Source organism: Vollenhovia emeryi, unplaced genomic scaffold (genome assembly GCF_000949405.1).
Source record: "Vollenhovia emeryi isolate VEMERY1.0 unplaced genomic scaffold, V.emery_V1.0 DF939233.1, whole genome shotgun sequence".
Taxonomy (NCBI): domain Eukaryota; kingdom Metazoa; phylum Arthropoda; class Insecta; order Hymenoptera; family Formicidae; genus Vollenhovia; species Vollenhovia emeryi.
Genome location: NW_011967133.1, coordinates 18,751 through 30,656, shown reverse-complemented (window position 1 = coordinate 30,656; position 11,906 = coordinate 18,751). Strand labels below are relative to the sequence as shown.

General features: G+C 44.7%; 2 protein-coding genes across 2 annotated transcripts in view; one reads left to right on the top strand and one right to left on the bottom strand.

Moving 5' to 3' along the window:
* LOC105560307 (ubiquitin-conjugating enzyme E2 R2) overlaps nucleotides 1-4,424 on the top strand; it is a 13,215-nt gene extending 8,791 nt beyond the window's left edge. Inside the window, exons 3-5 of the mRNA XM_012009310.1 lie at nucleotides 3,040-3,137; nucleotides 3,399-3,533; nucleotides 4,112-4,424. Of these exons, the coding sequence (XP_011864700.1) occupies nucleotides 3,040-3,137; nucleotides 3,399-3,533; nucleotides 4,112-4,334 (456 nt within the window). The 3' untranslated portion in view covers nucleotides 4,335-4,424. The remainder of the gene's footprint in view (nucleotides 1-3,039; nucleotides 3,138-3,398; nucleotides 3,534-4,111) is intronic.
* A 1,783-nt stretch (nucleotides 4,425-6,207) lies between these two features.
* On the bottom strand, nucleotides 6,208-11,399 carry LOC105560306 (OTU domain-containing protein 7B-like). The gene is made up of 9 exons (XM_012009309.1): nucleotides 11,060-11,399; nucleotides 9,845-10,081; nucleotides 9,497-9,755; nucleotides 9,265-9,415; nucleotides 8,817-9,188; nucleotides 8,417-8,733; nucleotides 8,182-8,340; nucleotides 8,041-8,116; nucleotides 6,208-7,980 (listed from the first exon to the last, which is right to left on the bottom strand). Exons 2-9 carry the CDS (start codon nucleotides 10,065-10,067, stop codon nucleotides 7,870-7,872), a joined length of 1,668 nt encoding a protein of 555 aa, XP_011864699.1. The 5' UTR covers nucleotides 10,068-10,081; nucleotides 11,060-11,399; the 3' UTR covers nucleotides 6,208-7,869.
* Nucleotides 11,400-11,906: the final 507 nt, after the last annotated feature.

The following is an 11,906-nucleotide window of genomic DNA, read 5'->3' as shown; positions in this document are numbered from 1 at the left end:
CCCCCCCCCCCCCCGTTTCGACCCTTTCCTCTCGTACGTGTGTACGTGCGTGTCCTCCCCGTCTCCCTTGCGTCCCTTTTCTGTTCATCCGTCCCGCTCTCGCCGCCCCTCGCTGTGTAACGACCGTCCCGCTCTGTCCGCTCGTCCGTCCGCCTCTCTTTATCTTCCACCCTCCGCCGCCATGGCTTTTACAACCATCAGCTTTTACATCGTCACTTTCAGCGCTTGTGAAACCACCCGGGCCGTCGAAACCCCGGGCCGGTCGTTTCCATCGAGACGCAACGGGGCCGGGCGGGGCGGGGAAGGGGCGGAAAAAGAAAGTTGAAAAAAAAAGACCGACTCGAAAAATTGCACGTTGCGTAGTAGTTCTCGCCCGAGGTTGCATTCATATTGACGTATCACCGCCGCCACGCTCTTGGAACGTCCGGCCGTACTATATTTATCGCGGGCACGGCGTCGTCACGTTCGACGTTCGTAAAAACCGCCGCCGCGACGCACCGTTCTTTCGCCACATCCGTTTCGGCGTGCGAACTCGCGCGGACGGCGACTCCGCGCGCCGCGCTGATAATCCGCGACGCTTTTTAACACGAGGGACTGATCGTCGCGTTGTCCGCCACTTTAAAAGGTCGAAAGCACGACGACCGTTTCCTGCCCGCCGCGCTCTCCCCGAGTGCTACATTCAAGCCCGTCTCATTGGAATAAGATACGTTTAAGGTATCTTCTCGGGGGCTTCCTCCCCGCGCTGTCGCGCGGCTCGGCCCACGTGGCCGACGGGCGCAGAGCGGAAAGTATCAAGATTAGCAAAATATTTTGCGTCGGGATCGGGAATGCGTTTCCGCGTTCCTCTTACGTTATCGCCGCGGTAATACCATTTGCGTTTGCACAAAAGTATCGCATTCCCACACGCTTATCGACCTCGGCCGCCGCATCTCTCGCTCGCTGCTCGTCGTATATGACCCTTCGGCGGCTAGCGAGGCCAAGTCAATGACCGTCGAAAGCCCGTGTGGACATCCGCGTCCACTCGCCCGTCGTCGATAGGGATGGTAACGAGACGGGAACGTGTTATGAGTAACGAGGCAAACGCGAGTACCTTTTCTTTTTTTCTCTCTTTTCCCCCCGAGGTCTGCGCTGTCGAAGAGAGGATATTAAAGTTTGTGAATTGTGGACCGTGGGATGGTGATTCTCGCGGATCGCTAGATCGCGAACGGCGCATGCCTGTCTGTGTGGCGCGATGCAGAATTAATAGCGAAGTAACGTGGTCGCGTGGGGACGAAACGTTTAAAATGGAGTATTCTTAGCCGCCGTTGACTTCCTATCTCGGCTCGGGTGTCCAAAACGGTCGGCTTGTTTGCCAGTCGATTGATAAGCCGAACGGCTTATCCTTATGTAACCGCAATTATTTTGACAAACGCACACAGGCACGCTGGACGCCCGGTTTGCATTTCGCTCGCGTTGAAAACGGCGAGATCCTTTTGCATTGTACACGCGTCCATTCTTTCCGCTAATTGCAAAGTGAAAACGGCGATCTCTACGTCCAACGAGGCGGACCGTAAAGCGAGTAACTCTCGGATGTTGATCGGGGAGATTAATCATACGCGGACAAGCCGACTTCTCTTTCCTCGCCGCGTGAAATTTTATTTCGATGATAATCTCGCGCGCGTTGCGCAAATTTGCGCGAGGAAACGGCACCTACTCCGATACGCAGAGGCCTTTCGCAATCGAAGCGGACCGGGTCGTAGAGACGGTTTTATACTCGATATACACCGCGCGGGCCCGACACGCGCGCGCTTCGCTCCTCTCGCAGGCCAACTTTCCCCGTCGTGAAATTCATATTATTTGCACGCCTGTGTACCTTGCGCGCATTACGCGAATCTTCCTCGCCGGCGTGTAAATCATACGACGTAGCGGATACGGCGTACAGACTGCCGTTTCACATGCGCGGCGAGGAATAAAGCGGCAGCGACATTGTTCAATTTGGCCCCGCAGAAACGTGTACGCGGGAGAGCGATTTTCATATCGAGCCGGCAAGAGTCTCTCGAGCCGATGCAATTTCCTTTTTTTTCACGCCTCTTCGCACATTTTCTCGGTGTACGGATCTCTCGAGTCACCTCTCTGCCAGGTCGCACTTGGCGCGTATCTACGCGTCGGCCGCTCGTATACAAATGCATGCACGAACGCAGCGCGATGCTATCGCCGTCGGAGCGGTCGTGTCAAGTGCCGGGCGTTTACTCGAGGAGCTCGCCTCCGCCTTCGTGGCTTATTACGAGGTGTTCGGAGCCAAGCCACGGTGAAACCACGATGCGCCTTGTCCTACTTGCCGAACGTCTTCGCTCGGGAGAGACGAGAGATAGAAGCGGTTCTCGCGAGGAGACGTGCGCAGCAGTCGTCGTTCTCATGACACGCGATTACAGAACCGCCCAAGATCTACGTCTCTCTTTTTTTTATTTATTTATTTATTTATTTACGCCAGCCTTGGCGCCTCGTAGATACCGATGCTTTTGCGCGCGGCATCGATAATAACGTGTAATTCTTCGTCTGAGAAAAGTCATCTCTCGCCTCCGAATATGGCGTAGAATCGCGGTGTCCTCGACGACTTCTCTCCTCGCGTACTGTAAAGGTACGCGAGGAGGTCTCGTCCTTCGAGCGACGGCGCGTCTTCTCTCAGGGACAGCAAACGCGGAACCAGAAGCGCCCCGAGGTCGCCGCACGTCGGCGAAAGGAAAATAGAATCGTGAACGTCGCGCGCGCACAAACTTACGGCTCTTTCTCTTTCCTCAAATAACAGTAAATACATTTAGATATATATATATCTTTAAGCGAGCATCTTTGTGCTTATTTTAGTCAACAGTAAATTCATCGGCACGCATATGCGAGAAAATACAAAGACACGGTTGGTCGGGCAAACTTTTGAAAATAAGATACGTCCAGTTCAACGTGTCGCCTGAGACAAAGCGAGCCACGTTGACCGAACAGGAGGACGCGGGTGTTGGCATAATGAGAATTGGCGTGGTCTAAAAGCTCACTTCTTTCTCTCTATAGAACGGCGATCTCTGCATATCAATCCTACATCCACCTGTAGACGATCCACAGAGCGGCGAGTTGCCCTGTGAGAGGTGGAATCCGACGCAAAATGTCAGGTGGGTGCAGTGTCGCCAAACGAACGAAAGCGGGGGAAAAAGAAATGAAAAGTGATTGTCTCCGCAAGCAATAGATAATTCGCAAAATTTCAACGTGAGAAAACGGTCGCTCTTCAGATGCCTTTCGAGAGTGAAACCGAAGACTGAATTGATTTTCAGACTTTGCGACAAAATTACAGTCGAGTCTATGTTGGAGTTTGCGGATAGCGTGGATTGAAATTTAGAATTGATTAGTAATCGATTGCGTTTCTCGCGTCTCAGGACTATCCTGCTATCGGTGATCTCGCTGCTGAATGAGCCCAACACGTACAGTCCAGCCAACGTTGACGCATCCGTGATGTATAGACGCTGGCGCGATTCCAAAGGAAGAGACAAAGAATATGAAAATATCATAAGGTAAGACATCGTCGGTAATGCCGTTGCGTGACATCACGCGGCTGCAGAGAACTTGGCGCGTTTTCGTTGGAATTGCATTGCTGTCGTCCATAGCGTGCTAAAAACTATAACGACTGTTTAAAACAGACAACTGCGGAAGCGAAAATGTCGATAACGTAAATATATATGTATATTTTAATGCTAGAGCAGCCACGTAAACCTATTACGGAAACCACCGTTTGTCCTAATTATAATGAAAAAGGAGGAAACATTTGTTAAAACAGTTGTACTAAATTATCTGTTATTAAAAGCATATTATTTAGAGATAACGATTTGCGTTGTAAACGATAATCGATTGGATCTCGTGCTAAAATCGAGTAGTCGTTTCCTAGAATTTGTCCACGAATGAAGTAGTTAATAAAATTATTTTATCGGCGATAAAAAAAAGTGTTTAGAAAACCAGAACATTCTCAAGAAGATTTAAGCGGATAATTTAAAAAGTAACTTTAATCTTCCTTCGTTTGATAAACAGAACACTGGCTGCAACTAGCGAGGTAGGTATTTTATCAATAGATATTTCGTACATGTTTTCTGTCTAGGAAACAAGCTCAAGCTGCCAAGATGGAAGCCGAGAAGGAAGGTATCGTCGTGCCTGTAACTCTGGAGGATTATTGCATAAAGACTCGAGCGAGGCCGGCCGAACAGCAACTAGATATGACGGACTTCTACGATGATGAGTACGAGCTGGATGACGACGAGGATGAGCAGTTGAGCGCGACCGATTACGAAGACGGCGACGATAGTGGCAATGGGGAATCGTGATCCATTTCTTAAACGATAATAACAAAAGCCCGCTAATTATTATATATCAGTTCTGTATAGATTAATAAATTAACGAGCTTTTAAACCGGACGATTTCTCTATTGTTCTCTGCATTATCAAAATTCCAATAACTTTTTTGTCAAAAAAAGAATCGAAAACTCCAAGAATAATTTTATGTTCCGTATGTGTCTCTTAAGCCATCGTCATTGTCATTTACGTTTTTTGAATCTACATCTACATTTATAGCCTGTTATAATATCCTGTTTCTCAAAAGAACAATTATTTTCATGATTTCCAGGCCTCTTTTGAAATACTAAAGGAGCCACGATTTCGGGCCCCCTCTGGATTTTATTGTAAATTATCAGAAACAATTACTTAATACATAAAACACCAAATTAAGCTGTTTCCAGTCTAAACGAACATATTCCACGTGGTCGTTATCTTGTTTAAACATAGAAATTCGTATTTGTGGGTATTTTGTGCAGTACTATACAACTCGCATGAATATTGTGGATATTGTATTGGAAAATTATGAACATTATAATATGAAATTATTTTTGTACGTAGAATTGATGTTGACAGTGAAACGTACGGGGTGCTCGATCCAATATGGAATACATAACTATACTACATAATCTTCTAGGGTGACAAAGTCACTTTTTTTTCCCACTCATAGATTCATTACGATGAAAGGCGAGTTTATTTTTCACGGTTTTGCAGCCAGGTATGTGTGTGCTATCTGACCCATTTCACTGTCAGCATCTATTTTACGTACAAAAATAATTTTATATTATGATGTTCATGATTTTCCAACATCAATATCCACGATTTCCAGGCAAGTACTGCACAAAATAACCCACAAATACAAATTTCTACGTTTAAACAAGATAACGACCCTGTTGAACATATCCCTTTAAGCTGAAAGCAGCTTAATTTAGTGTTTTGTGTATTAAAAAGAGGTTGTTTCTGATAATTTACAATAAAATCCAGAGGGATCCGAAATCGTGGGTAATTGGTCTTTTTTTGCTTAACGATGGTTTATGAAACATAATATTCTTTAACTCTCGCACTTACTGAAATATTTGTTAAACAGCAAAAATTGGATTATTTCCTGAATAATTTTTACTTATTATGACGCACGTTTAAAAAGTCTATTCACTTTAATACATTATGTGCCTAACATAATGTATTAAACATGATGAATGTTTAGTACATTATATGTCTATGTAATGTATTAAACATACGTGTACTAACCTGTGTATGTTATATGTATTTTACAAATATACGATATATGTATTATAAAAGTATGTAATACACAATAGTCTATTCAAAAAGTCATCCTATAAATATTACGTACAAAATTAATACAAGCTACTAATGAATGAAGGTGATCCAATTTTGGCTGAGCGACAGTTAATGGACAGATGGCAATGTTAATAATTGTATGACATTATGGAGAATCCCGTGTTTACAAGCTCTTTAACTTAAGCAATATGCTACGGCGCGCGAACGCGCAATATGGATATAAGTACTATGGATAGGAGCACTTTGCTTGTTGTTTTGTGGCTGGCACTTTGATCTTTTAAATAGGAATGGACCAATTGATTTACCTTGCGATGACAAACGTTCGATAAAAGTGATCATATGTAAGTACTGTAAGTACACACGATCGATTTTTTTTATATCGGGCATCTAGTTTCGCGCCTTGTTCAAAACTGTAAACGGGTACATCAATTGATCCCAAGTATAATATCTACATATAAAATTTACGTTGTTTTGGACAATTATTTATGTTAATAACACAAAAGGAAAAAACCGTCAGGGGAAGAATTCAATCTAGTGTAAGAGAAAATAAGCTGCCGAAGAAGACCTGTTAAAAATTATCAATAATAAATTTCGCATCTCTCTCACACACTAGGATCCATGTTACATATTGATATCATTAATTATATTTATATATGTATGTGCATCCATATATCGATGTAATCATACCAATATTTTCGCCGTATTATTTTACTGAATTACAAAATGAAATTAACAGCAATGTCATGTTTTTATTTCTTCGCGAGTCTGAACCGACAGACTCAATCATGGCTTTTAGAAACAAATAACTTTTACCACATCTTAATTTTAATTATAAACGATATGAAATGTCTCGAGAAGAACAACTCACGATGAAACTTATTCGCATGATGCTACAGCCATAAAAAGTTACTTTAGCTCATAATTTTCTTAAAGATCTCTCTTCGCTATCATCTTTCACAAGAGGAAATAAAGCTTTCCAGAAATGAAATTGGTTAAATGTAAGCTTACTACTTAAGTGAAAGGTATATCGGATACAAAACTAATCGACTCTGGTAGTGTATCTGTGCTCGTATGACTGAAATTGTAAATAGTACGTGAAACTCAATTTTAAAGACACGAAATATATAGGTGGTAATCTTTTACTTATTTCTTTATTAGCCACTTCATTGAAAGACCAATATCGGATGTTGAAAGTGTTTAAATGATAAAGTAAAAGCAAGAGGACATTTTTAAATCCCAATAGCTAAGCATATACTCTGCGCTTGTAGTAGTATCGTAGCTCAAGTGAATATTCCCTAGTTCCTTCGACGTATTGTAAAATCTCTTCTCATTTCACGTTTTTCTTATATAGCTATTTAATAATAGAAAACATACAAAGTACTGAAAAAAAACAATAATTTATATATTACATAATTCTTTCCTCTTTTTGTACATACCAATAAAAAATGTTTTCTTCGTACAGTTATTAATAAAATTAGCGTAATACTACTACACACATATGCTTTGTCAATATTTTAGTGAATATGGGTAATATGTCAGGTAATATTAATCATTTTACTATTAATTACCTTTTTCACATGATGATAGGCTAATGTGAGGAAATATGTGTAAATACATTTTATTATGGCAAAATACTGGGTCTTTTGTGTATCTTCTTAACTACTGTATATACCGTACGACAGATAACGCGATATATATATATATAAAAATATGTTTATTCTTCACACAATTTTACATGAACAGTGATTGCACAGGATGTAATTATGAACGTAATATTTCTGCATCCTTTTAAAAATTATCGAGTAATATTTTAACCAACCATTGCAACTGAAAATCGTAGAGATAATTGTAAAATAAATGTTTCTATTATGATACTGGATCATCGTTTTTTCGCAGGACAGAAGGCACATTAAAATTGTAAAAAAAATGTATCATTTTGGAACGATGAAATGTGCGCCATAAACGCGGCTTATAATAAACGCGTATGTCGGTTAGTTTAATCCTGTGCACCTGATATGCAGTTTTAGAACAGAAAATGTTAATAAATACAAGAAAACGTGAAACAAAAAGAAAACTGAAAACAGTATTTTAATATTATCAACGATATGTTGGTGGGACATTTATAAGCTTTATCTTACGGCTAACGTTACGTCTAAAAATTATTTCATAGCTTATTTCGATATTAAATAGAGATTATTGTCATGTGTGATATGGACGGCTGTTTAACGATTTAATTTGTTAAATTTGTTAATCGATTAGCCCAGCACTGCGAGCAATAATATTGGTTTTCTGGCGATCCAAAGAATTGGCAGTGTTCGCTGCGACACTCCTTCACGGTATCCTGCGTAAATGGAAATTTTAATTAACAGAGTTTATTCCTTTCGTAAGTGATTTGACATACCTTTAAACCGTCACTATTGTTCCAAATGTCTAGCTCCATATTACTCGGTGGAATTTGATCATTATAAAATGTAGATCTGCGAAAATAATATTAATTTACTGTTCACGATCGACGAAGGGAATTTACGATTTGCAATTATACCTCGAAAGATAAAGCGTATTATCTTTGTTTGGGTTAGTGGGTACTAGTTTGCTGACGCTCGCGTGACTACCACGATCACTGGCAGCGTAAAATTTGGATCTTCCGGCACCGTAATTCAGTTCACTGCCCGTATCGTCTACCTGATGATCTTGCAGATATCTGTAACACGCGGCAAAATCTATACAACTATCCTTAGATCGATCGAATAACCGAATAATAACCCAAGTCCGAATACCTCGCGTGGGCACATTGAAGGTAATTTTGAAGCATTTGATCCACATACTCGTGACGTCTACTCTTTATCCTCACACACAACAAGCCTTCTGTGGAAATACCACCGCTCGTGGAAGGCGGACTCTTTGGCCGTTTATTCGTCATCGACAATAATTTTTTACTGACAGATTTACCGATAGAACCGAATTGTTTCGCGACCTCTAACAATTGCTTCGCGGTCTTTGACAAAGGACCGTCCGTATCGGAAAGTCTGTCAATATCTTCGGATGTGAAACTTTGATACTCGCAGTCTAAATACTGCCGCAATAAAATCTCCATCTGCAACAAGCGATAAAAACATCTTTATCTTATCTTATCAATAATTTAATACTTATCGTGCTACAAAAACAGGATTTACTTACGGTATCCTGCGTACAAGTTAACAACTCCCGCGAACCGTCAACCCAATCCCAATCAGGACCAGGATCCACGGCAAACAAGACTGACAACAATTTGCCTGTGTCCGGATCCACTAATGGTATGCTAACTCCTTCGCCGCAAGCGCTGCCGTAATCATTGCATCCGTCTACAGTTACAAGCGGGGAGAAGTGAGCAGAATGATACGCCAAGAATAAAGGTGTTCTGTGACAATGCGAGGGCGATACTTCCAAGGGTAAATACACTCCACCGAATGGGATCGGCGCTAAAGCTACTCCGTCCGCATCCTTCAGCATAGTTTCCGCTATAATTATTATAGGCCTTCTCAAGACATGGGCCAAGGCTAAAACGTGTATCTGAAATGAAAGCGGACTCTGTAGCAGGCTCCGAAATCAACATTGCTGGTCGGGGAGGAAACAGAAGTCGCGGTACCTCCTCAAGGCTCTGATAAGAGGTAGCGGTCTGATTTCTGATGGTAGGAGAGGCCATGTCCACTATACTTTGCCATTCCGATAGCCATTCCGCTTCCGTGTACGACAGTCCAGCTACTGCATTTAAACCCGTCTGTCTCCACTTCCACCGTCTGAAAGTTATGACAGGTCAATACAACTCGTATCTTTAAATTATTCACTCTCCTTGAGACAAAGCTTGTCTTATTTTATACCTGAAAAACGCATGTCTGTACTCCCCTTTGGTCAAGGTATTGTGCAATGCCTCTCTCAGGGTAAGCAGCCTGTCATGAAAGCCCCACATCCCCAACGAGGCAGCGTGAAGCAGGCAATTGCCGTCTCCAGATGTTGCGAGTGGCCAGAGGACTCTGGTGCTGCCACTTTTGTACCACCAATTTAGACGACCCGCGGCCTCCAACGAGCTCAAGCATCCGTTCTCTATGAGGTCCTTCTCCAAGAATTTACGGAACGAATCTAGGCGTAAGAAAAGAAAAACGTCGGTCAAACGTCGGCGGAAACACTCGGGGCTGGAATACATATGGCACTCGCGCGAGGAGAGGCACCTGGGTACACAGACAGGTCCGGCAATGAAAACGTGAATTCTGGTGTCTCGAGAGTCCCTAAGGCTGCCAATTGCGAGCGGGCGTAGGAGACAATCGCCGCATTTTCCGTTGCGCGGGAAATACCCCTGGCCAGTTTCTTCGCACCACCCGCGGCGCTCTCCAGCCCATTGGCGGGGGTGCCCTCGCTCTCCAAGCCATCGTACATGGATAAGCCAACACTCATAACACAGCTGTGACCTGTCAATGAGCAACGAAAATAATCTACATTCGGAATGAGTCATGCGTCATCAGTCATTACTCATAACATGTCACGTTTAATGCTCCACTTATCGCGCAGATAACTAGATAGCTGTTTCAAGTGCCGACGCTACTACAAATAGATCGCAACGTAATGTTCGCACATTATCAGGCTAATTGAATGTAATTAGACGATCGTGTAACCCGTGCAATTTCCGGCTCCGAAAATTTTATCCGAAGCGCGTCCGATCATGCGCGCTCTCCCCTCGATCGCAAGTTTTCCCTGAATAAACGAGACGCGCAAATAAGATGGTCAACCGCAGCAATGTATAACGATATTAAATTTTGCCAATCGCATCGCCCCGGCGATCTGATTAAATCTTTATGGGGATCGATCGAATCGCGTCGCAGCGTCTACTTCTCGGACCGGTGAGAGAGAGAGAGAGAGAGAGCGTCGGTCTTCGACGTGGCTATTCTAAGCCCGTAAACAAACGGTGCGGCGATGCGGCGACAAAACGCACAAGGTCACAACCACAGGATTCATAACCGGCCGCGATTACGCGCGAATGTCAGCCGAGCGACCGCACGCGCGCGCCGCTATGTACGCACATATGTATATATATACATATTCATGTATACATACGTATATGGGCGGCCTACAGAAATAGGACAAGGTTTCGCAGCGGCCACCACGTTCGGCGGAGGAGAAAAAGCGGAAAGAAAAAAAAAACGCGACGCGCGAAATCGATCGCGACGCACACGAGGGCACACACCTTCCCCCCCGAGGATGAGAAATGCGACTCTCGCTCTCGTGCGATCGTCGTCTGCGCGCAAAAATATTCGCGTGGGCGTCTCGTGTCGTCCCGATACGGGATGTCCGAAACGAGAGGGGGAGGGGGAGAGGGGAAGAAAGAGAAACGGGGAAGAGCGAGAAATGGAGAGGAAGAGCGATCGCGGGCGAGGACGCGGGATGCGAACCTTGGTTGGGCCCCGTTATCGAATTGACTCGCGGGCGCGACGCAGTAGCACGGCTGCCGATTCCCCGGCCGATGTCCCAGTCGACGTCCCGGCGCGCGTCCTTCTCATATTTCGCCCAGGCGATCCCCCACGAGGCCCGCCGCGACGACGACGACGACGGCTGTGTGCGTACGCGCACGCTCCGCGCGGGGCTACCGGAGTCCGATGCAGTCCGATGTCGCGGGATCACGGCGCGTATGATAAACACGGCGACATAACCTAGGATCCGCCTGGCGGTCACGGCAGGTGGTAGGAGGCCCGCGGAGAACCGACTGCGCGTAGAAAACGGCGGCGGCCCCGCTCCGCTCGCACGGTAATTGCGCGCACGGTGAAACTTTAAACGGGTCACATGTCTCGGCGTCGCGTGATAGCCCGGGCGCCGCGTGTACGCATGCGCGTCACACTGGCAACAGCTGGCAACACGCCGCGGAAAATTGGCGGCGCGCGACGAAAGGCCGTGAGGAAAAAGGAGCCGCGCGCGTATATAAATACTGGCGCGGCGACGATGCTCGGATTTTTCGGCGACGGCAGATAAGACGGATATGACACGTGTTGTACTTTCGCCCAGAGCCCGGACTGGGCGCTTTGGCGCCCGAGGCCGAGGAAGAAAGTGCGCCCAGTAACTAGAAATATTTCCTTCACGGCGTACAAAGGATAATAAAATTAATTTTAGTTACGTTTAATATAGTAATGTTAATTTTATGAGAACGTCTAGTCGTCGTGTATACGGGTATACATAATACCAATTTGTACCGCCGCTATTGCGCCCCTACGAGTCTTCAAGTCCCAGTCTACAATAGCCCACATA

What these genes read in the sequence shown, in the direction of transcription:
- LOC105560306 (XM_012009309.1), bottom strand. Translation starts at nt 10,067, where the DNA reads ATGAGTGTTGGCTTATCCATGTACGATGGCTTGGAGAGCGAGGGCACC. An exon ending in GGACCTGTCTGTGTACCCAG is followed by an intron (nt 9,756 to 9,844) that starts GTGCCTCTCCTC and finishes TCTTACGCCTAG; the next exon opens with ATTCGTTCCGTAAATTCTTG. An exon ending in TACAGACATGCGTTTTTCAG is followed by an intron (nt 9,416 to 9,496) that starts GTATAAAATAAG and finishes CATAACTTTCAG; the next exon opens with ACGGTGGAAGTGGAGACAGA.